Below are 25,570 nucleotides of genomic sequence, written 5' to 3' on the forward strand. Positions count from 1 at the left end.
TCTTCCCAAGTCACCCAAAAGTCTCACCAAATGCTGTGTCATTTCTACTGCAATTGGAGTAACTTCTTCACTATATTCACAGATCATCTTCTGAATCACATTAGTAAGATCATCATTTTCAGTCTCTCTTATAATGTGAAGTAAAGCTTGCATTACAGGTCTAATGAATGGAGTAATATATTCTTTAGCTGTAAAACAAATGGAAATGTTTGAATTAACATCGTTAGAAAACCACAGATCAGTGTAAGAAATTCAATATACACTTTATTAATATTTAATGCGTCAGCATTAATATGCAAAAAACATGGACAGTATAAATCACTATAGCAATACTAACATTCAGAAGAGTTTTTAAATAAAATTGTATACCAAGAGGATCAAAACTGAAGTATGAAAACCAGAGCTCTGCAGTCTTTATAGAATGCAAGATTACTTCTCCATGCAAATGTTAATTCAACAGGAATGGTACATACACATTTTTGTCAAATTACCTAGGGTATTAAATACAGAATTTATGGTTGCTTTCTGGCTTTTATGTCAGCTTCAGGAATACTAAGCCATATAAAACCTGCCAGGATAAAGATAGCTTTTTTTTTTCCAAATAAATTTTAACATGAATACCCTGAGACAGATGTGCTTACATTGCCACTGTACTTCTGATTCAATTATTAGGTGCTGTAAACACTGGATTTATCTGTACCATGAAGTTGTTGTTTATAATGTTATAATAATTTTAATGTCTTAGAATGTAATTTACAATGTTATTTATATAAAACAATAGAAAATTTCCCAGCTGAACCATTATGACGATTACAAATTATAATTACAAAAAGTAAATCAACATCAGGAAAGAAGAGAATGAGTCTGCCTGAGCACCACAATGTTAACACCTGTTCCATTAAAGCTTGCTGTAGCTGTAAGGAAAGAGGGCTACCTTACCTTTCTCTTGGTTACTGATGAGAACTTGCAGAGCTATGGCAGCTTCCACTTTCACAGGCATTTCCCTGTCATCGATCAGACACCGTCTTGTGAGTTCTAAGGCTGTCTGGAGATTCTGGTCACTCTTAAATTTGACTTCACAAAAGTAATGAAGAACCCAACAAGCCTGAAGAAAACCCACATTGAACAAATTCAGAGCTGCGAAACCTGAGAACAGGATTATCAACTACATCTATACTCATAACCTACGCAAATCACTGAATCTGAAGTACAACTACTGTTGAATAAAGACAAGAAAGAAACAGTAATGAAGATGTTTGAGAGTGTGGAGGCTGGTCAGTGGGAGGCTCGTCCTTCAGACATCACTAGACCAGTACTATGATCTCAAGTTCATCTTTGGCCACAGGTTTTGTGTGAGCAGTACAGTCTACATGCAAAACACAAATAGACCCTACCACCAGACACAGATGGAAAACTGTGCACACAGTGCTGCAGCCATGTTAAAGCTACACAGTAACTGTAATCACACATAGACTGATACAAATCTCTGAAATAAGTGCACAATTTAAAAGGTGCTAAAAAGAGAGCATTTGTTAAAGGGAAAAAGTTAAAGATTCATGAATCTTCCAGTTGGAACAGACAGTGTATCTTAACAGTAAATGTCACACTTTCTTACCCGTGCTCTCATGTAACCCAGCTCACTGCTGAAGAGAGGGAACACGTGATTCTGCAACATATATTCCATCTGGTCTTTATAGATCTTTTTCTGTCAAAATATGAATAGAAGCACATCAGTTTAAAACTGCACACGAAAATGTATTTCTAATCCAGTAAAAAAAAATTTCACATATGATAAAAGTCTGAACAAAACCCTCAGACTTCAAATTTATCCCTTTAATAAAGTCAATTATGCAACAATGAAATCCTTTATAGTAATTAAACTTGGATCCCACATGGATTTTTATGATTTTCAGTCAAAATAGTGACACTTTTTTCCCCCCACCCTTTCTGACTGCTGGAGACACCTTTTAAATGGCAGCACATTGCTCTGGCATCAAAAGCAAAAGCGGTCAGGGAAACTTCTTAGAGCTGTGGTCCAAATACAAGTCCATACCCTGCATCTTTTTTGCTACCATTCCAACTGAGCAAGTTTACTAATTTCATTTTATTTCCTTTCTTCTATACACAAAAAAGCTCATTAAATGAACAACCTCTCACTGAATGTTTTCTCCTTCCTTCCACAAAAAAGGGAATGTAGTTAAGCATCGCACAGAAAATGGTGTAGTAATTCTCACTAGAAGCACAGAACTTAAAGGAACTTAAAACAATAATCTGAACTTGAACTATAAAACTTGAGCAATTAAGCTGACAACAAACCCAAAACAATTAAGTTCAACATCTAAAAAAACACCTGGCAGCAATTCAGAAACTTGTGAGCACGAATTGCTATTTGCATTTCTTCTAAGACACTGTATGTCCAAGAAACGAAAGAAGGGGGGAAAAAAAGAACCAAAAGAACTACCAGATTTTTACACTTACTTTTAGGAGAATTTCAGCCAAAGAACCAATCATATGTAAAGCACCATCTTTCTTACGAGGGTCAGCATTTGGCTCGGTAAGGATTTGATAACAAAAGCCCATTGTCTTCTGCAGGACCTGGATTACATGTAAGGTTAGTCAAAGTACTCCAATCAGTCATCTCACATACCACTCTCAGTGCTCTGAAATGCCTAAATATCTAATAATCTGCTCCAAGTCTGGACTTTTGGTGATGTTTTATGTCTTTGATATAAATGCACAGCAAATATAAAAATCACAAATAGACCAGCACAAAATAAAGTCGAAATTAAAAATTTTAGTGTACTACGATATGAGAGCAGAAAAGTAAAACTTTTATTAATAGCTCTTTCATCAAGTAAACTAAATTTAGCTAGTGTTGTATTTCAGTATAATCCTTGAACAGCTTACCTCTTTCCTTTTACTACAGGATGTAAACAATAATGTCTGAGCAGCAGTTGTTGGAGAAATGAAGTCTTCAAATACATCTGTTAAGTAAACATGTAACAGTTATAAATGTTGGTCCTTTACTACATTTTATGATCCTAATGTATTTAATATGAAACAAAAGAGCAATAATTTTCCTTTCAGGTGGTTAATTGTACTTTCTTGCTACAGATATTCCAAGACCAAACAGTAACAGATGTTTGGATACATGTTTCATGTTCTTCATGATCACTGGCTCTATATGTCTAATTTGGAATTGTGTGTCTTTCTTATTAAGATAAATCTTTTGAAACAGTAGAAGCAGTTGCAGTGGTCAAGTTTTAACCATTTATGTTATTTGCTCTATAGGCAAGCACACAGAATTAATTGAGTTAGAAAATGCTCAGTTTCTTATTTATCTGCAGAAGAGGATTATCAGACCCTTGTGTGATACCTGTAGTGTTTACAGGTCTGTGCCTTGGAACTGAGGTATAAAAACTCCCAAACCTCTCAAGACCCCATGTTCTAGCCACATAAACAGGCCTAGTGGAGGGAAGAATTTGTTCAGGAAGTCTGAAATATTTCTTTCTTCCCCACCCTTGAAGGACTTAGAGTAAACCCCAACAAGCCACAGGAGGTGAAACCTGACAAGTCTGGAACACCAGGCTTACCCCATAACATTTCATTTACCATTGGGGTGAATCTGTTCTGATCTGTTCCACATGTGAAATTCCATAAGGCCATTAGAAATCCAGGGCCTGGAATATTTGCTGTTGTAAAGCATAACCTTTTAGTAACATTAAACTTATGTAGTTATTGTTAGCAAGACCTGGGCTGTTTGACTTGTAACAAAAACTTTGTAACTGTAAAAATTAAATACTTCTACAAGGGCAAAAACTCCTGCGTCCTCCACGGTGGCAGCTTTCAGCAAAAAAGAACCCCTAAAAAATCCCATCTTTGCATAAAATCATATTTTAACACAAGTAGATTTCAAATTCTCACCAAATTTCATGCGAATATATTCATATGGATCTTCTTGCCAAAGCTCTTCATCAGCATCTGTATAGCACATCAATGGAAAAATAACATCTTGGATAATTCCCTGAAATAAAAAATGAAAACAGGTCAGCACTTCTAAATCAACCTCTATATTCTCTCCTGTGTTTCACAGATTTTGTCCATCCTGTCATTTCCTCGTATAACATGCTAACATTCTAAAACTATTTGGATGTAGTGGCTTTTATGTGGTAGTTCACCAAAAAGATCTTTTACCTTTAGGTAGAGTTACAATACAACACAAGATATTACATTGGATCTGGATGATATGTGGAGATAATTCCACTCCACTGTGGAATATCTCCCCTGGATGTATGTGGAGATAATTCAATGCCATAAATTCAGTAGCTAACACCATCTCCAAATCTGTTGTGTTGCTGTGTTACACTGTAATCCTTAATATACTAAAGCACAAAGGAGAGATAGCAAAAATGCAATTAACTGGCTTTGTTCACGTATCAAGGTAACCTTCACCAAGCAGGCTTAAACTCTTTGCACCAGCAATTTGTATGAGAATTCCCTGAAATGTGAATTCTAGCAAGGGTAGAAACTCTGTATAATAGACTGACTAATGTACTACTGAGTCATCAAGTATTAAACTCCAAAAATGGTTTACTTGAATATGAGGTTTCAAATTCTTCCAGGTGACTGCATGTGACACTCCTTGATTGATGTAATTCAGCGTCTGCTGCAGAACTCTGGGAGCCATGTACTGCTTCTCCTTGTATTGATACAGCACCTTCAGCAACACCTAGAAAAATCAGATCTCATCAATAGCTTACCCCGAGCACAGACCATTTTAACCACAATTCTACCCTCCCTCACAAGCCTACATAAGAACCCCCCTAAACTGAGCAAAATCCCCCTGTTTATTCATTAGACTAAAATGAGTACTGACTAATCCTTCTACCAAATGTCATTGTTAATTTTATAAGGCAATTTGCAGCTCATATCAGGTGCTGCATGCACATCTTTTAAAAATATAATCCTTTAATAAGATAAACCACACATACTAATTCATCACCACCATACCCCAGGGGCCCTTCCCTCCGAGGTTTATTATTCCATCTTGCCACTCTTTGGGGGGCAGAAATTCATGCTCAGCCACTGGATTTGTCAAATACTCTACACTCCCACAGTCTCCTGATTCTTGCCTATGTGCAGCCTCACAGCAATGATGCTGAGTGAAGAATGGATGTGTGTCAAGAGTGATCAGTCAGCCTCTCCCTTTGGCTTCCTGGCCTCAATTCTCCTCCTGAGGTGGCATGCAGAACTACTCACAGGGATTTACCTTTGTTAAAAGTCCATGGCTCTCCACAATAAGGACATGAAATGGACATGGGACCATGGCTAGTAATTAAATTACAGCTCACTGGGGAGGTTTGTACTGGTAATGCAAGGAGTCTTCAGCAAACTTGAATTTAATATATATATTGTTTGTGGTAGTGTTTATACAAGAAGGTCCAGTTTGAGGAGAATGTGGTTTCTTGGGGTTTTTGTGTTTGTTTGCCTTTTTTTTTTAGAAATAGTCTCCCATGTAGCAGAACACCACACTAAAAAGTCTAAAGTCATCATTAGTCAATGCAATGATGGGGAATAGTCTTTGGAAATGAGGAGACAGCAAAGGCCTAATAAATGGTCTTCGCAGCCATGCTACTTGGGACAAGTAGTTTTGTCCTCTCTTTTCACAAATCTAAGCAATGTCATCATTTAGATGCAATAAGTAAAGATACTAAAAGATAACCAAAAGGTTTAAGAATCACAGTGAGGAAAAGCAGGACATGGGACGGATGCTCCAGGGCAAATAAAATAAAATTCTGTAACAGTGCCAAGGAACAACCAGGGTTTTCTTAAAATACTGGAATTCTTAGTGTTTCCTAGATAAAGTAACAGAAAGTATTTTGTTGAACTGTTTAAATTTATCTTTCCAAAGACTACTTTTGCTCATAGCCTTTTGTCAGAACTTCATTTTGTCTTGAAAGAGCAAAGCAACCAGTGAGGCCTTAAAGAACATGTAATAATTATCTGTCTGATGTCATCTACAGGTGACAGAGGAGCACCTCAGAAGGCGACGCTGACAGCACTTGTCTAAGTAGAATGTTGGGATATATTTCCTAACACTCAATGTGACAAATGTTTTCTGCACTTTGGATGACCTTCAAAAACCATGTATTTAGGAGATAGTTTCCCTACTTTTCTCCTTTTAAAGTCCTGTAGTCTAATTTCATTAGAAAATAAAGGTAAGAAAACAAACTGAAGAACTGTTCTTCTGATTCAGATCAAGGCTTTGAAGAAAACATTCTTCTCTGTGAGATTTTAATAAATTAATATTCTATTTACATTTACAATCTAATCACCTTAAAATAAATGTATTTATGAGCCGAATACAAGGAACTTTTACAAAAACTACTTGAAGTTTTTTTACAAATAAACTGCTTTCAAAAGAACTAAAGTCAGCAGTACACACAGAAGAATCAGATCAAAAAACTTTCCAACATTGAAGGGAACTTCCTTGCCAGTTCAAAAAGTTCAAATTACTGACTTTAAACACACACACTACAAGAGAGGGAGATTTCTGCCTGACCAATCCATTCTGTCTCTTCAGAAAAACCTGTAGGTTGCTGCCATCTGTCAGCACTTTGTGAATCATGAAATTACTCCAATAAAGGTAAATCAAGGACAGTTTGGCATAACATTCATACATCAGCTTAGAAACTGCTTTAGTCCAAAAGATGTTTTCTAAATAACAGACCCTAAAACACAGCACAAGTGGCAACCCCAAAACAGGGAGACGAGTGGAAAGGAACCATCAGACTTAACCTGTTTGTAAGTGAGCCTCTGCTTGATCAGGCTTTAGCAGAAGGCTGAAAGCTCAGTACTAACTGACTTTGAGTCAAAGAAAAACTGTCTCAGAGTTAAAAAGGTAGGTCTGAAGGTGAAAGACACCACATAAATATTATACCCATCTCTTTCAGGGAGGAAGAAATCGGTAACATTTGACTGAAGCTCATCTGAGGGCTTGTTAGTGGAAAGTGGCTTGATAGTTTCTTTAATCATTCTTTTATTTTAACCCACAGACATCAGTGCTCTCCATATCAATGTGCTTGAAAAAAAAAATGGTGAAGAAGAGCAAGAAGCCTTTCCAGAAAATAAATAAAGAAGAAATTACAATTGTATCTAAACTGATCCTATATCCCTCCATTTAGTGTTTCCTACCTGCTGAACACCAACAGCAAAAGCTTTCAGGAACACTTCAGCAAACTCATTGTACTCCTTGGAAACATTGCCAGGGCTTCCATACCTAGAATTAGACGTAAGTATGTGAACTCAAGGGTGCAGCAATATTACTGACTTGAATATTTGTTTGTTTGTTTGTTTTTAAATACAAATGGAAGAGAAAATACCTCTCAAAAAGCCTAGCTAAGATATGCAAAGCCCACTTCTTGCATTTCCACCAAGGCAACTCAGGTCTATCATCTTCATCAACTTGAAGGGTTTCCTTTAGGAAGAAAAAGAATATTCACCAACTACTCACAAAGAGTTCGAATTACATGCAATTCGAACAACCATATACTATATGTTGCTTTTAACCTGCCATTTGCACTTTTAATTTAAGTATGAAGTACAGCATATCTAAAAATATATCCCATAATATACGTCACGTAAATAGTCAATCAGTTTTTGAAAAAAGAAGCCAAAATATGTTTTCCTACAATTTGAACTCCCATACAAGCTACATATTTTCAAAATTTGTCTAGTCAAGTTTAAAACACCCCATTGTTTATTTAATTTTATGGGCATCTTTAGAGCAAAAAGAATGTTGAAATAAAAAGTTAAAGTTTCTAACATTCTAATGAATGAAAAATATTTAAGCTTAAAGAGGTAAACAGCCAAAAGCCACTTACAGCTGGTACATCCCTATCAACAACAGTCTTCAGGATTTCTATCCACTCCGTCAGGTTTTGCTGATTTATCAACTCCAAAGGTAATGTATACTTGTTATTAAAAAAAAAAAAAGAATTTTTAATTGCGTTATAATAAATGTAAGTTACTTTCACAGTTTGAATTTTAGCTTTCAAATCTTTGCCTACACTTAGCTATCATGAAAGATTAGCAATCTACCTGGAAAATCATGCTTAAGAACTTAAAACAACCTAAGCCTATATCCTAAATATCTTCAAAGGTGCTAGAGGTCTTTGTTCCACTTAGTTTTGTTTATGCAATGCTAAAACACTACTTAAATGGATGTTACACTAATTTCTGGAGCATTAAACAGCACATGAACAGTTTCATTCCAAACTGGTTATTTACACTGGTAATTCTATGTAGGCTGGCCTCCACAATCTGTCCTTAGAAAACTGGTTTTCTAATTGGTTTTCCAGCAAACACTATCTTAGAGGATGGCATGTGCCAGTTCTAATTGTATCTATCTAATGCCAACCAGGAATAGCACTGTACAAAAGTAAAAGCACAAGACAATCAAACATACCAGAAACTTGTGATTCACAGAGCTGAGTAGTAGGGAAATGATTCAGATGTAATCTAATATTGTAATATTTGTGTCACTTACTATTTTAAGGAAAAGCATAATGCTTTAATTTAAATTATTGATCGAGTATGTAAAAAGGTTATTTTTTTACCTGGACGAGGGCGTAAAATATTTTGAAAATCTGTTTCTGGATGAGGACAGACTGATCTGATGGATCATTCAAGAGCTGAATGAAGCTATCCTTCAGAACTGGTAGAAAATGTTGCATTGCAGCTATCAAAGGACTCCGCTCCTCTGGTTTCTTGTACCTTTAGAGAAGAACAAACTAGTTTTGTAGATCTTTCAGGTAGCTTTTAAATTTTAAAAGTCCACCTTTCCCCAGTGTAGACACAAGTAGGTTATACGACAGTTCATAACAACATATGATTTAAAAAAGACCCCCGGCCATTTCTTGTTACAGAATCTGAAATAAAGCTATGGCCAGATAGTACTACAGCTGAGAAATACATTTATCAGAGCTCACAATTTATCAAAATATTTGCAGGAGCTAGATCACTTCAGTGACATTGAAGAAAGTAAACTGTGAAGTCTCTCAGTCTACCACTGATGTCTCTCACATATCTTATTACTGATTTGCCCAAGTCCAACAACCTGGCAGAGAAGGGAGCCTTTAAGGCCTTATGGGGCAGACTCAGAGCAGGCTTTGATTGCAACCACCCCTGAATTAGTGCCTCAGACCCTCCTGTGCTGGTGACACTCAACAGTTTGCCTGTGCTGAAAACAAGGCTCCATTTCCTTTCTCAAACATTTCAAAATTCCTGAAAAGAAACAAAGCTGCATTTTGAAATCTTTGCCCCAAGTTTTAACCTTAAAACAAGAAAGTCTTTATTGACTCAAGAGTTACCACAGCAGAACAGGATCTTGTCCTTACTGGTGACAGCAACAACAAGGTAAAATATCACTTTAAGATTGTACAGCTTTATTTTTTGATTAAGCAATTAATGCTGTCATACTCTTGGGCTCATGTGGGACATTTTTGGGCTACAGGATTGGGCTTTGGTTCAGTTTTGGTTTGTTTTTCAAACAAATTTTTTGTAGACTTTTCACTAATATTAAATATCAATGCTCAGCTTCTTAAACAGTGCCAGTTTTCAGAAATATATAAGATAAAGACTGCTCAATCTGCTGCCAGATGGCATGTTCTGTAAAAACTACTACAAAACACTGAGCTCCAAAATCCTGTTCAATAATACAGCTTCCATGCATTTTCTGAAACAGAAACCTAAATTAAATGTTGCTTAGGAAAATTCTGTTTCTAATTTCTACAAGACACAATCAAAAAAAACCAGAAGAAGTGGCTATGCAAAGAGCAGCCATTTGATCTTGCTGGCTAAATCTGGAGAAAAAAAATGTTGAAAAGCCCTAAGATATTTACCTTCCACAGTAAGAAAAAAAAAATATTCAATAGCTACATATTGAATTAAAAAATTTTACAGAGATCTGCCTGCAGTCATACTGTTACACACTGAAATGTGCATGTTCCTACGTGATTTGTGACATGGAAGTGACCCCTGTTGACTTCACCAGAAAAGCTGAACAAGCAGGAGCAGTTCCTGGCCTCAGCTGAAGTGTTTGATCAGCTAAGACTACAGACACACCCGTTACCTTAGCTGATCACACAATGACTGTGCTCAGATCAGAATTCCTCCCCAAACAAGGACTGCTATCATCATAATACAGTACAAGTGAACACTTCATGATTTATATCTCACAGATCTCTGCAGCATACTGGGTTCAAGATGTTTAAACAGAAATTCAAGGGAGAAATTAGTCTGCTTTCCTTTCCTAGCAGGACTTGCAACTTTTAGTCACTAAAGAAACTCCCACGTTACAAAGGTCTTTACAGCATTCCTGTAAAAGTATTATTGAGGAAGTGGAAGTCACCTGGTTTACACCTGAAACAGAAACGTTATGCACACCAGTGCTTCAAAAGAGTAAGTTGGGATTCCATCAGTTCCACTACTACAATTCCCTGGCTCCAGGACTGTACTTTTCTGTGACCCAGCTCAAATGAGCTTCCCATCCGTGCAGCAGCAGCAGCCAAACCCCACACGGCTTCTCAAAGTGCAACATCAACTTTAAAGCTCTGAGCAGACACAGATACTGAGCCAAGAACATTCACATATCCCAGCCCAATGCCTTGATATAAGAGCACAGTGGGCTTTGATAAAAGTATCCTGATGGGTTGGATGAGGCTATCAAAGTCATCATTCCAAAGACAGTCAACTAATTCTGAGTTTCCTGACATTCAAGATGACACTCTTTGAAACTTTCATATGTTTATTGTCACTGAGTACTTGAGTGCAAATTGTTTAAACCTGGTTTAGATAATAACTGTCTGCAAAAGTCATGATTTTGAGCAGACTTTCCTACTGCTATCAATCCATAAAAACAACTACCAAATGAAGGTTTTAAAACACTCTCTTTTTTTCTGATCTCAAACCTTTAATGAAGGCAATTTTTCTGTAATTTTAGTGGAGAAGATACATGAGTCAACATCTGCATAGCAAGTATTTAAGAATCTTTGCTCAAATTAGACTTCCATCACCTTTGTGCAGTCCCACAGACAATTCTACATGGTTACAATATACACAGAGAAAACAAAGAATACACACCAATATAATAATTCTGCTGAGTTTTATGGTAGAAAGAACTTACTCATAGTTCTTCACGAGTTGATAAAGACAAAGAAGAATTCCAAGCCAACAAGCACTGTTGTCAGACTGGAGATAAAATCCAATTTTCTCCACAACTGCAGTCCAGCGACTAGGATAGTCATACTTGATAATATGGTGAATGCAAGTAGTAAGTTGTACTCTAGAAATCAAAGGCACAATAATTAAATTTCAGTTACTACTATTATTTCAGTAATATTGTAGTGTTTAAACAGTGAATATTGTCCCTACTTAGACTTAACTTGAAGTTTTGTTTGGAACGTTTAGGTTCTGTACTTTCTGCTTAATAGTCTCCATTTCAGAAGCCTTAAATTTCTATATGCCACAAAGGTTAAAAACTGTTGTTCCATCTACATTAATTCTATGCTTGGGATACACAGTGTATGACAATGATGCTTAGCACCCAACAGTCAGAATCCACAGGCAGTTCATAGAGAGGCTAAAATTGCTCACCTGATCAGCTCAGGAGAGTGGATAATGGCTTCTACAATATTCTCACGAATACAATGTCTATCTTCTTCTGGGATGGAGTAAGGTGGGATCTCTCCTGGTGCAGTTTCACGATCTGGCCAATACTGGGTTATCATATTTTTCAAGTAGATAACCCCTGTGAGACAAAAGTGGCAAATCACCTGACAGCCATTCAAAGTACAAAACAAACACACATCTTGCAAACAAATCTTTATTAAAACAAAACTGATGGAAACTACTAAATCATTGACCATTTCTGAGTAGGAGAAATACATAATAATTTACTAAGTTGATACTCTTTTACCCATTTACTGTGATGTATTTTTAGTTCTGTAAAGAATGTGTTTTCGTATAAAAATACTTAAAGTATTGCTTCTATCTGTGATCCAGACAGTTGTGGAACATTTTAGCAACACGCTTCTGAAAAATCCTTTATAATTATTTTCTCAGTATTTCCATTAAAACAAAGCTAATCACTGCTAATGATGACCTCAAACATCCCCTGTAAGCAAAAAAAAAAATCTAATTAAGTTTGTGATAGATGAGTAAATGCTAAAGAGAAACAGAGCTCCTTTATACCAAGGTTATGGGCCACATCAATTTGTAGCAATCAGGCTGCTGGCACAAATGCCTCCATTTACCATTTGACAACCAAACCCAAACTGCTTGTGCGGCAGAATATAAATTACAGCACTCAGAAAAGTACTTCTAAAATGCAACAGGAAATCTCAAATGGCAAACTAATAACAGTTACTATTAATCTAATTCTACATACAAATCCATAAAGCCACTTCTTTTCCTGAATCTCATATGCACCTTTTGAAGATTCAGAAACCAAAGGGTTTCTGAAAGTGTCTGCAGAGGTTAAGGGACACTCAGCAGATCTGTGCTATTACAAGACTGAAGTGATGCAGACTTCAGTCTGCCCTCAGTGGGTTTATCATGCCATTAATTGCTTTGCAAACACATGCTGTTTGTAAGCTGTGCCTCCTATGAGCCATCCCCACTCTCCACAGAACGCTTTGGGTTTTAATTGGCTTACATGGAGGAGGGAGAAATTTCAGAGGTTGTTTGCAAACCTTCCCCTTTTATTGCATTTTGTACATGTTAAGCAGTAACCTTTTTGAGTCATCATCTGAACGGCACCCCCAAAAAATACAGTAAAAATGCAAGTGAAGCTTATGCTACAACTTAGAGCAGTCTGCTACATGGAAGATCCAAGTAAGTGATCAAGGTCACACTTCCTGATCAGTCAGAAAAACCTCTGAAGTATCATTTTAAAAACCTCTGTCAAGTACTTATAGAAGCTTTAAGATGGTGTCTGGAGTTGTCAATATTCAACATCCAATTTTACTGATGGCTCCCGTGCAAATAAGCAGGGTTCCAAGAGACATGATTTGTTTTCTTCCACTCAATATGTTCAAAACATTAGCACTATCAGTACAAGGTTAAATTACCTCCTTGGACCAAGTGTATGAACATCATAAACCTTTCTGTTCCCCCAAAGACCATTATTCACTAGAGATAAAGGGGAACAATCACTCAAGAGCCAGACACCTTTTCTTTCTGTCTTCTCTATTCAGAGTATGGTGCCAGATAATAGCTCATGATGACTGTAACTCGAGCAACTCCCAATTTTTGAGCGTTTGAGATTAAAACCATTAGAATTCTTTAACAGTATCTGCATGTGTACTTGTGTGTATGCACCACTGAAGTAGATACAAAGAAAAAAACCCTCGGAAACTTGCCTGCCTGTCTCACTGGTAAATCCAGTTGCTCGGACATAGTGATCTGAAGCAGGGTTGAAACAAAGTTCACTGACTTATGAGCCTGCAGAGAGGAAAAAAAAAAAAAAGAGTACTATTAAGTCATAGTTTCTTAAGTTTTAGAATACTCCCATTAGGTTTTACAATATCTTTATAATGATGTAATGCAATCAATAGGATACCAGCAACTCAGACAGTTTCACAGGAGTCAGCTAATCAGCCAAAGCATTCCAAAGTTTCCTGCTCACTGTATGTTGAAGACAGCACGGGGGAGGAAAAATCCTACCGTTTAAGGTAACAGAGTTGAAGAAACCACTGAACAGGCTCCAGGAATCAGCCTGTCACAGTCACCAAACATGTTCCCCATTCAGAACAAACACTTGAAACAAGACCACCTAAATAGCCAGAAAAACCCAAGTGCAGCAAGTTTACAGTGACCTTTAGCAAGGTATGAATTCATTATACAATAAGCTAAGAAACAGATGGTAACTATGTTTTAAAACTAAGCCCAACTTTAAGCAAGCCTGTCCAACTCAGTTCTATCTTTCTGAAAAACCAGCTTCAAGGGACCACTGCTGCACTGTCTGCAGACCCACACAAAAGCAAACCAATAGCAGGGAGACTCAAACAGGGACACATCTCCAGAGTAACAACTTCCCAAGGATTTGCAAGAGTTCACTTACAAAGAAAACAAAACATGTTTGTTTTCTTACAATAATGAGAAATTTCATTGATGCATTAAATACCATATATTTTCAATATGAGGAAACAAACCCTAACGTTATTACAGCATCCTTTACCCATCCTCCTCAAGCAACAAGAACTCGAGACATTAAATTAATTTTGCTGGCAGAAGTGAATTGCAGTCCTTAAGAATTAACTCTACTTTTTTTAACTGAAAGCCAACATAATTTTTCTCAAGGTTAAGAGTCAATGGACATGAGTTACAGTGGGAAATCTCTATTTTACACATATGAAAAAAATTCACAAGGAAGGCCAAGGTCTGAAACTCCTGTCCACAGAGGCTGTGGGACTTTATTCTGTGAGACAGTCAGTTGGACAAATCCCAATTTACATAATCTAACTTCCAAACAGCTTTGCTTGGGGCTTGACCAGATATCTGCACAGTTCCCTTCTAACCTAATTACTCCATGATTCAAATTGCCAAGATATATTTCTGTTTTATCTTCACTTACATGTCAGTATTGTTTCCTATGTTCTTTGCAGCTCCCCTATAAAAGACAACTGCATAGATCCACATAATTTAACCTGTTAAACTCCTAGGAGAACACCTCTTACCTACTTGTTACTCAGTTTATTACTCCCTACATAAGGCAAGTAAGTGAATACTTTGAGAACCGTTGAAATTACAGTATTTATTTATCAGAAACAAATGGCTGTCTCAGATATTGCAGCAAATCAATATCACAAAGAGAAATAACCAGGAATTGTCTTTCTATTCTTTTAAGAGGATCAAAAGCTCTTTTGACAATATGAAATTATGTCAACCTTCCTCCTAAGTGTGTAACACTGCTCAGCTCACTCCTACAGTACCAGAATCTTCTCTCCAGCTTTGCCCTAGCAAGTATCTCCTGTATGTTCCAGTATAAGCAAGTGTAGAAGGGACAGCCTGGGGCATGACATTTGCACTAAGATTTGATTTAGTATAGCTTGTTTTCTATCTCCTGTTATTTAAAACAGATTTTAAATGAAGAATGAACTTGATGTAAGAACCTCCTCAAGATGTTAAAACATTGTTGAACACATTCATCCTGTGCACTACAAATCCACAGGCTCTGGAACACCCAGAAGCAACACGGGCACCTGCTCCAAGCCAAATGTTTATTTGCAGAGTGTGATTTGATGAACTGGGAGTAAGTGACACTGCAATATGAGCACCCGTCTTTCTGACCCATGTGCCTCTGGTATCCCCAAAGTCCTGAAGAAGAAGTAAATACACTTTCAAATGAGAGGAGAAAAAAGAAAAAGCAGCACTAGTTTTCAATTGTCGAGAAACGGCCGAATAAATAAATTTAAAATAAGATTTACTTGTTGGGTTTTATTTCTACTACAGCTCCAGGTCCCTAAAGTTCCTTCCTTCTTTTCTTAAGTCACATTAATAGACACAACACATACCAAATGACATCAGAGCCTATTTCAGCACAGCACTCAATTAGATGTTTAACATTAATGTCAGCGGAAGTGCCCCTGTACTTAACGTGCTATGAACTTGAAGAAAGCTTTCAGTTTCGACAACCTTTAACTCATCTACAAATAAGGTCATATCAGTCTGCATAAAATGGACTTAAAAGAGCAAACTGCTGTCTTTCCACAAGGACTATAAATTTAACAGATACCTTTTCTATAGTGAAATCTCACGATGCATTTCATGCTTGCAAAGTCAAAATAAGAAGGATTCCTTTCGCTTTTCCATGATAAATGACCACCATTGTTTTAATAAGAACTAGTAATTTCAGTAACAAATACATAAAGGCTGAAGAAGTATCATGAAACTAATGGGAAAAAAAAAAGAAATGGAATTAAAAGAATCTCATGTCTTAAAAGCGACAAAAAACAGACAGCAGTGTATCAAACTGCCACACACTGAAATTTAATAAAATACCAAAGAACAATCCTTTCTTCATTTTAAAAAAACAGGACTGAGTCTGTGCCTATAGCAAGCTACAGAACCTCCTTAGAAACATAAATTATATTAGTATGTGGAATTAATACATTTTCACTTTGAACTATAAATAGTTTTAAAGGACAGGATCAAAACATTATCTTACCTATACCATTATCTGTTTTTTGGGTTTTCTTTGTTTCTGGTTTGTTTTTTTTTTTTAAATCTTACAAGTATCATCCTTATTAACATCTGAAGCATCAGACACCAGCCATGAGGATGAGCTACTTTATCAGGTTTAGTGGTTCAAAGCAGATTCAGACCAGATATAATCTGTGCTTTTAATATAAGGTAGCACAAGGAAAATACCTTGTACTTGCCAATCAAAGCCTCCTCTTAATCCATTCAGTTAATACCTAAATTCACACAGAGCTACATTAACACTTCTATGCATTCTAAATGGAAAAGAAAGGAATTCCACACTCTTTTACAATGACCTCCTTTCCCCAAGCCACTGAAAGGAAGGTGATTCTGGAGAAAGTAAAATGTAGGGAGAAGTAAGGACATTTCCATGAAGACAAGTGTGTATTGACTGGTGAAATCCCAGGTACTACAGTAACTGGTCACTTGCTCCCTTGCTCTGCTTTACTCTTAAAAAGAACATCCAATGTTTTACTGGTACCTGGAAAAAAAGCCCTGAACCTAAAATAAGGCACCAAACAGGTGTCTTTTTGTATCTATATCATTAAAAAATATTGAACCCACATCCATTTCAGCTCTTTTCATCTTCAATAATTTTACTCCCCAAAGAGGGCTGCCTCTCAGGACAGCATGCTCCTCTTCACTGACAGCATTGCTGAAAAAAAACAACCATACTAAAAAACCACCTATTTTAGGTACATAGTCTATAAAAATATGGTATATTGTACATATGTGTATTTTATAAAAATATACAGATATACTTGTTTTTGGGTTTAGCGCATGTAATTAACCAGAACACTTCACTATACTAAAGGTAAGTTACAAATGAAGATTAATTAAAGGCCTACCAAAGAATTATCTGAATGCAGAGGATTCTGCTGGCCCATGCACACCCCAGTCTCCAGAAGAATCAGGTGCACTGATGCCACTTCAGTGAGAGCCACTGGCAAGAATTATCATTCTACACAGAAGTCTCACAGCTCTAGCATTGGGAAATCAGGATATCACATACTCTAAACTGCCTGGAGTACAGAAACAATTTCTAGTACTTTAAAGTTCTGACTTTGGTAAAACTTCGTCTTTTATTCTCTTGCTCTCTGTTTAAAAATACCCTTTAAAAATAAATATTAACCTTAGAGAACCACAATGATATTTTTTAAAAAGTAGTTCTGTCACAAAGTCAGTTTTCCAACATGTAACTCAACATTTAAAGAAAAACAAACCCAAAACTTATCTGAAGTCCTTCCCCCTTACAAATCGTCCAACATGCCATGTCACTGGTATGACTTTGCTGTCTAAGAGCCAGAGAATTCAGGGACTTTTCCCAAGAGCAATCTTTGCTATGCAGCCTGGCTAGCTGAGGAATGTGTTCTATCAGACCACAAACCTTGCACCACTGTCTGTTAATATCAATCACTGTTCCAGAACATACAATCTTTCTGCATATTCCTCTGCAGTTTTTCCTAGCAGAGTTGGTTTGCTAGACATGTGCTAAAACAGACTTTTGAGAACAGTGACATACCAGACACATAACCTAAAATAGAAATGAAGTTTGAAGTTAACATTAAAGAGACCAGTTCACGGTATATGAACTATTGACAGCTAATTACAACACAGAAAAGCACTTTTCCTCCAGTAATGATGCTCGCTAAAGTAAGTTACATTCATCTTTAATACCAGAACTATTCATATCTCACACAAAGCCTGGATGTCACTAAATGATAAAAACAGGTTTCATCTTGGGTAAAAAGACCTCCATGCATTCTTCTCAGACATTAGGAATTTGACATACCATAACAGGCACATTACAATAGGTACCTCCTTTACAGTTGCCAAAAAAGCAAAACAGAAGGACAATACTTACTATATGTTGCTGACCTAGAACCTCAGGTTATTTATACAGCTATTCAGAGTAGCATATGTGAATAAAGGCCAACATTTTTAAAGTGAAGTAGCTGAAAAAAATACAAATGCAATGCATCTCCATCATTCCAATTCTGAAAAAAATCTACATGCAATTTTTGATCTTAGCCACAACAGGACATAACTATTATACTGAGTTGAAACTGGTTTTTTTTATAGAAAGGTAAGGTCAGGAACTGTAAGGCCACGCTAAGTCCTCAAACTGCCCTGTAGCACTCTTTCAATTCTTTTTTAAGAACTCAGCAGGTGTGGAAATCATTCTAACCTGAGGTTTTTGCAAGCCAGTTCTGCCACCTCTTCTGCAGCTACAATGTATATGCAAACTTAGTTGGACGTCCACAAAAGATACACACGCGCTTATCAGATCTTGCAAACCTCCCCTAATGCTCATTTCATCACAATATTGGCTGCAAGTTCGGAAGACTATTTGCTCGGAAAAAGGAATGTGCTCCAAGCAGAGGCCTGCTAAGCACACACAGTAACTATTTGCTAAGTCATGAGAAAGTGGCAAGTGGCCCTGTCTGCTCGGATTTTACCTTGTGATGGGGAACTTGCATCAGGAACGTAACTTCTCCATAACGAAGACAAGTCTCCCTTGGTTCCTTACTGCCCCCAAGGGGACTCCTGGTGTTGGACCAGCCTTGCCACACACAGCTTAAAAACACTCTTTCCCAAAGCATCTCTCATCTAGCACACCCCAAAATACATAGATGGCTTCCATCTGTATAAGGGAAATGAAAATAACTAAATACTTTGGGCAAAATGTCACACTAACGACTTCAAAAAAGAACTCATGATCTGATAATCAAAGCCAGGAAATTCAAGCTCTGCTCTTGTTCTCACACTGCAATATAGTCACAGGTGTTATACATGAAGACCAAGTTAGAAAAGGTTAACAAAAAATTAACGATGGGGGTAACACTATAATCACCTGGCCTAAAGCATCCATAGCATTTCAGCATTTGGAAAGCTCTGTCTCAAAGGCACTGTGGAAGAAGCAGCTTCCTTTTTCCCCTTTGATAACCTTCCACTCTAAAACTCTCAGTAGTTTAGAGTCCAGTCATTTAATATAACCATTCCATCGTTATGACATTTGTATCTATTAAGCAGGCAGTGAAAGGCACTGAACTAGGCCCAGCTGCATTTTGTTAAACTGATGGCTATGGTAACCAGTCAAAAGGATTTCCTTTTTTGCCTTTCACTGTCACTCATATCAGAACATAAAAAACCTAAACATAACTTCTGAAAGGCACTTCTCAGTACAGCATCAGAATAATGTTTTTCTAAACAAACTCTGTTAGGCAAAATGGTGAGTTATAGGGGATTGCTCTTTTTTTTCCCTAAACATTCTCAGACACAAAAATTGGGCTGTTAGTCTAAAAAGATATACTAATAGCTCACGCAATAAGGTTAATCTCAGAGACTTACAAGACATACATCACAGTTAAGTCATAAATTCCCTGGAATTACAAAGAAGAAACCTGCAAGGAAAATAATATCTAGCAACTGCACCTTCATAAATATGTTGATATTAAAAGATAAAACAAGACTGTGTATTATTTTCAGTGTCATTCCATAGCTGCATAGTTAAAGTATCTATTTTCATCACCATTTCTGAGCAACACTTTTTACACACAGTACAAAGACTCGTTTCTCAAAAGGCAGCAACATCTTCTTGCTGCTTTCCAGTAGCTTACTTGAAGAGTCTGGCTCTAAGCCCTGGTAAAACACAGCTTTCCCCTGTAAGACAGGGACAGAGATGGGTGAACACCTCAGGGTACCTCATCAGCTGAAAATTCCAGAATGAGAGAAGCTGTTGGATACAAGAGCTAGCTAGTGGTCTCATTCCCAATAACTTCTTTTCACAGTGAGAAAAGCAATGCCAAAGAGACTGGAATACCTGCTTTGTAATATTATCTCAACTCTTAAAAGTTCTCACAGCATTTTATGTGCAGGCAACATAAACTGATAAAACTTAGTGAAAGAAGAAATTAATGACTTAGCCAAGGTCAAAAGAAAAATAACATAGCCTGGACAAATCCAGAACCATACACCCCTTCTCCAGTCAGTGGAAACTTTGTTGATTGATAGGGTATGATGAAGACAGATCTAGATACTTAACTCTTCCGATAATCAGGAATATCAATTACTGACTGAACCACCTTCTTTTCTGGTAAGGTAAAATGACCATCCTGCTGAAAACCAGACTCATCAGCTCAACAGAGGCACTTCTGACAAATTAAAGGTAAACTAAAAGGTCAACCAAGGACAACTATTAAACTATAACAATACTTGTGCAGCCCGGCCATGTGCAAGAACAGTGTGCACCTCTGTTACAATCTCATCTCTAAAGGGCAAGAGACCACCACACCTGTAATAAAGTATTAACTGGTAACAGAATTGCCCTAACATTCAACAAATTTAAACCAGGATCCTGCAAGCAAATGCATAGCTGACTTCAACAAACCTATGCAAAACCAAGACCACGCATGCAGCTAAAGCTATATGTGTGTACAAATGCTTGCAGATTTAGGGTTTAGCAAATTTTTTTATCACAAAATATCTGTGAAAGATTAGTGATGCCACATTTCCAACAACAACGAACTCTTACACGCTGGTACAGTAACATCTGGTGTTTTTAAAGGGGCACAGATATTTGGATTTTATGCCAATTTAGCACTTGTATAGTACACCACAGACCATGGAGTTCTGATTCCAAAGTGCACACAAAAGCCAGTTGCCTGCGAGCACGATCCTTCATGCAAGAGTTTGCCATTTGCTGAAGACCTCGACTGGTAGTGAAGGTCATTTCCTGCACCTTCAGCAACTCAGTACCTGCAGAAAATAACTAGATTTCAAGTGAGTTACCATATACAGACACGCATTGAACATGCAAAAAATGCATTTTGGGGCCAGCTTAAGATTTAATTGATATTACTGTCTTTATAGGCCACTACATTATTTTAATTTTTGATTTAAATGACAAACACTAACATTCTTTTAAACACAGTATATGGAAAAGACAGCAATTACTTTATATAAAACTCAATTAATCATTGAGTAGTTTTACCGCTATCTATTTCAAATGTACCCAATATTTATTTTCCATTCACTTATTAAACGACATGCAAGAGTTTGGCTTAATTACACTTTTTCATAATCTGACAAGCCATACTTTCAGTTTTTGAAAGTTTCTCCACTGCCAGCAGAACATTTGGCCCACCTTTATCTAAGCTCTGCTGAACATCTGTTGCATTAAATTAGTATCGTTAGGGCCAAAGTCTGCTTTAGAGCAACAAAGAAAAATGCTTGTGGAAAAGGCCAACTACAGGTACCACATGAGCTGCCACACAGGCTTATCCTTCACCTCCTCCATCAAGAGATCACCTTTTCTCTGAGTCAAACATTAGAATATCTTTTTTTTTCTCCAAATGTCTAAAAGTCCCATGGCTGTGTCTTATCAATAAAGTTTTTCCCCTGCCAGGTGAGGTTAAGTGGAAAAAAAATACAATCTTCTTCCAAAATTGAAGCCTGCGGAACTAGGACCTGCTGGTTTTGTTATATCCCGGTTTGACACGTGAATGCAGCCTAAAAGCATGACATACCTGGGCTGGGAACCCTGTCTTTCCCCCGGACACGTGTCCACATACTCCCAGAAAGCACACCCACCTCGGCAGCCCAGCCGAACCCGCAGTCCAGGGGACCTGGAACACCAAACACTGCCAGGCTGCCAGATTTGATTCTGAACTCAGCCCAGGCCACTCTTTCGGGCTGCGCTGCTCGTGAAGTGATGCGGACCTCGCTACCTCCTTCCCCGCTGACAAATTCCTGCCTTCCGCACGCACGGGCCGATGTCCCTTAGCCAGTCCCAGGCAGGGCTGGGTCCAGCCCGAGCCACCGCGGGCCTGCACCAAGGCCGGGTTTACACCCCTCCGCCGATCACCCTTTTCCCGGCCGAGCGCCAAGACAATGGAGAAGAATCGTTCCCGCCAGGAGAGGCACGGAGGCCTCGGCCGCTCTCCGCCGCTGCCCCCCGGCCCGAGCAGCCCCGCCCGGCCCCGCTGCCATGTGCGGGGACAATGCGCGCCGGGCCCGGCCCGCGCCCGCCGGGACACGGCCGGTGGGAAGGGCCCGGGGGCGCGGGGGGACGGGCTGGGGGGCCGGGGGGACCTTCTGCGTCCCCACCCCGCTCCCCCTCTCCCGGGCCGGCCCCGGCCCCGCTCCCCAGCGCCGCGGCCCCGGCCCAGGCCCGGCGGCGCCCTCACCTCGTTGAGCTGCCGCTCGGCGGCTTCGCGCAGCGCCGGGTCCATGGTGCCGCGCAGGGCCTCGATGATGCCGCTGGGGTCCATGGCGGGGGCAGCGCGGGGGGCGGAGGGCAGGGGCCGCGGCCGCGCCGAGCGCACATGGACCCGCCGCCTCCAGCGGCCGCCGGCGCGAAAGGAAGGGAGAGCGCCAAGGGCCCGGATAGAGCTGCCCCCGCCGCCGACGGGAGCGGCGCCCCTTCCGCCGCACGGCCCGCCCCGCCCCGCCGCGGGGAGCCCCGGGAGATGCAGTCCCGGCCGAACAAACCGGGGCGCCGCGGGAGGTGCAGTCCCAGCCGGCCAACCACACGACCCGGGGCGCCTCGGGAGATGCGGTCCGGACCTGGCTGGACCGACCGCACAGCCCGGGGCGCCTCGGGAGCTGCGGTGCCGCCCGCCCGCCCGCCTCGGGAGCTGCGGTGCCCCACGAACGGCCCCGTCGCGGGAGCCGCCGTCCGGCACCGGCCGCCCGCCCGCACCACCCGCTCCTCCCGAGCTGAACCGAACCGAACCCCACCCCCGGACCGGCAAACGTCCAGAGCGATTCCGTTGTTTTAGCGAAAATCCCTCCCTTCGCAAAGCCCGCGCCTCGCTTTCGGGGGGGCTCGGGCGGCTCGGCGAGGAAGGAGGGATGCGTGGAGGCATTGGGTTCACTTCATCATGGGTGCGGGGTGGAAGCTGTGCTGGTTTGAGGAGAAAAGAAAAAAACCACGAAAATTTTGTCAGAAAACTTTTTTAATAGCGTTAAGAGAAGGAGACTTAATTTCTTATACAGTTTGTTGACTTGATTTTTTTCCATAAAATACTGAACTCCATTTTAGTCTCTATGATCATAGAACCATAGAATCAGCCGGGTTGGAAGGCACCTCTGAGATCACCAAGTCCAACGCTTCATTTTTTTTTTTTTTTTTTAAATTTTTTTTTTTAATCCAGTCTCCGGAAAAATCCACTCCGGGTTTCTCTCCCCCCCCCAATTCCGTACTCCAGGAAAATCCAGTCCGGGTTTTTTCATCCATCCCGTACTTTGTGAAAATCCAATCCGGGTTTTCCAATCCATTCCGCTCCTTGGGAAAATCCAGTCCGGGTTTTCTAATAAATTCCGTACTTTGGATAAATCCAGTCCGGGTTTTCCAATCCATTCCGTTCTTTGGGAAAATCCAGTCCGTGTTTTCTAATAAATTCCGTACTTTGGATAAATCCAGTCCGGGTTTTCCCATCCATTCCGTACTCCGGAGAAATCCAGTCCGGGTTTCCCCCCACCCCCCAAACACGGCCCCGGGACTCCCCGACAGAGGCACCTCAAGGTGCGACCCCCCCAAGGTGACACCAGAACAGTGGCTTATTTATTGCAACAAACACGGAGGATCACGATGCAATGAATTTCCTCTGCTCTCTCTTGTGTAGGAATGCTACACGTACACAATGCAGACAACCTCAGGCCGCTGTGGGAGAACGGAGCCCCTCAAATGGCGGGAGGTGTCCCGGGAGGCGACTCAGCTGAGTGAGGGGCGGAACCCTGTGGAATCAAGCCAAGAGAGCAGGATGCCACAGCGTGCCCACCTGATGGTTTCACAGCTCCCTTTAATCCCCTTTAGTCAGCTGGGAGTTGGCTTCACCTCTACGGTAAACTTTGCTGAAATTTTGTTCAGAATGGGTGTAAGGAAGGCACTAAGCTCCTCTATGTAGCCATGAGCTCAGTAGTCTCTCCACCCCACCATAAAAAAAGCAGGAGCCATCTCCACCCCATCCAGCCAGATGGCAAGGCTTGAGCAGATGCTAGACCCCATATTCAAAAAAGTTTCCCAGGGGACAGATGCTTGAAAACAAGATTCGGCCATTAGCTGGTGGAAGTGAGTGCAAGTGGAACAGCAGGAGTAGCAATGGTGAGATGAAGCAGGAAAGAAACAGTTGCTGTAATAGGATACTAAGACCCTGAGTAAATGCCAAGGAGGCAGAGATTTTTTACAGCTCTTACACCAATGTTTTACAAAAAATTTTTTAAAAAGAACTACCCAAAACAAACAAACTAGGCAAGAAAACACAAAAATCTCTGATGTAAGGTTCTTCTGAGTTCAGAAAAACTGGATGTCTTTATAAACATCCCTTCAAAGGTGCAGGACTCCCTCATCAATTCTTACTTTTAGCAGTTAACTCTGGACAGCAAGGTGGGGGGAAAGAGCAAGAGTTTCTTGTCAAGAAGACAATACTGGGTACTGAACAGCTCTTTAGTGAAGAAAGATGTAACAGGATCAAATGTCTAACAGGTAAAACTAGAGAATCTCCGAAAAAAATTCCCAGTGGCATTGGTCAGTACTCTCAATGTTTTCTAAGTGAGACTGGATGCAGTTCTAGAAGATAAATTTTAGTGAAAACACAAGCTGTGCTTCAGCCAAATCAACAAGATTTGTGCTTTAATAAAAAATATGCGCATAAAACTTGAATTGCCAGTTTATACGGGATGTTGGATGAGATAATGTGATCAAGAACTGCACAGTGTTTTGGGGTTTGCTGTTTGCTTTCAGGTTTGATCTATCTGCTCCTGAAGGCTCAGTTTCCACAATGTGGAAGTCCAGCTAACCCAGCCCACAACCCGCTTCAGGCCCTGTGGGACAGGCAGTGGAGCAAGAGTGTCTGTAGCTACCTCACAGTTTCACCTCCTCCTCCTCTCTCGTGCACTGTTTTCCAGCCTATATATTTATATTTCATGGCCCTTAGGGAAAATGCCACTTACAAAGCTGCAGAGTGGTGGATCAGTGACACCCTGGAGAGATAAGCAGGAGACAGTAGCTGGTACTTGTGGCACTAAGATGGCACTAACAGTTCACGCTCTTTTCACATTTTTAATTCAGTTGCACAACCACAGAAGTTACAAGGGCATCGAGTGGAATGAATTATATTATTGTGAAATAAAAACTCTTGCCGAGGATCACAGAATTACCTCAGAATAGTGCATGTGGTCACTGTGTTCCCCAAGAACGTTGTCTCTTTATATGCATTGGGGGCATGGCTTTATTTAATTTTTGCAAGGAAAAAAGTGTGTTCTTTCCTTACTGTTCCTTAAGTAGGACCCCAAGCTCATCTTA

General features: G+C 39.7%; 1 protein-coding gene and 1 non-coding gene across 2 annotated transcripts in view; both read right to left on the reverse strand.

Annotated features, from left to right (window-relative positions):
- Positions 1-22,893, reverse strand: part of IPO7 (importin 7) — a 35,354-nt gene extending 12,461 nt beyond the window's left edge. Inside the window, exons 1-15 of the mRNA XM_032690364.1 lie at positions 22,452-22,893; positions 13,422-13,503; positions 11,656-11,809; positions 11,186-11,344; positions 8,619-8,775; positions 7,884-7,973; positions 7,383-7,477; positions 7,195-7,279; positions 4,595-4,729; positions 3,925-4,024; positions 2,908-2,984; positions 2,479-2,595; positions 1,616-1,705; positions 940-1,105; positions 28-188 (exon numbers count right to left, since the gene is read on the reverse strand). Of these exons, the coding sequence (XP_032546255.1) occupies positions 28-188; positions 940-1,105; positions 1,616-1,705; positions 2,479-2,595; positions 2,908-2,984; positions 3,925-4,024; positions 4,595-4,729; positions 7,195-7,279; positions 7,383-7,477; positions 7,884-7,973; positions 8,619-8,775; positions 11,186-11,344; positions 11,656-11,809; positions 13,422-13,503; positions 22,452-22,535 (1,752 nt within the window). The 5' untranslated portion in view covers positions 22,536-22,893. The remainder of the gene's footprint in view (positions 1-27; positions 189-939; positions 1,106-1,615; positions 1,706-2,478; positions 2,596-2,907; positions 2,985-3,924; positions 4,025-4,594; positions 4,730-7,194; positions 7,280-7,382; positions 7,478-7,883; positions 7,974-8,618; positions 8,776-11,185; positions 11,345-11,655; positions 11,810-13,421; positions 13,504-22,451) is intronic.
- LOC116789120 lies at positions 1,251-1,432 on the reverse strand. The gene has a single exon (XR_004357903.1). It is a non-coding gene; the product is annotated as a small nucleolar RNA SNORA23 (small nucleolar RNA).
- Positions 22,894-25,570: the final 2,677 nt, after the last annotated feature.

The sequence above is a fragment of the Chiroxiphia lanceolata genome, chromosome 6, assembly GCF_009829145.1.
Source record: "Chiroxiphia lanceolata isolate bChiLan1 chromosome 6, bChiLan1.pri, whole genome shotgun sequence".
Lineage (NCBI taxonomy): Eukaryota > Metazoa > Chordata > Aves > Passeriformes > Pipridae > Chiroxiphia > Chiroxiphia lanceolata.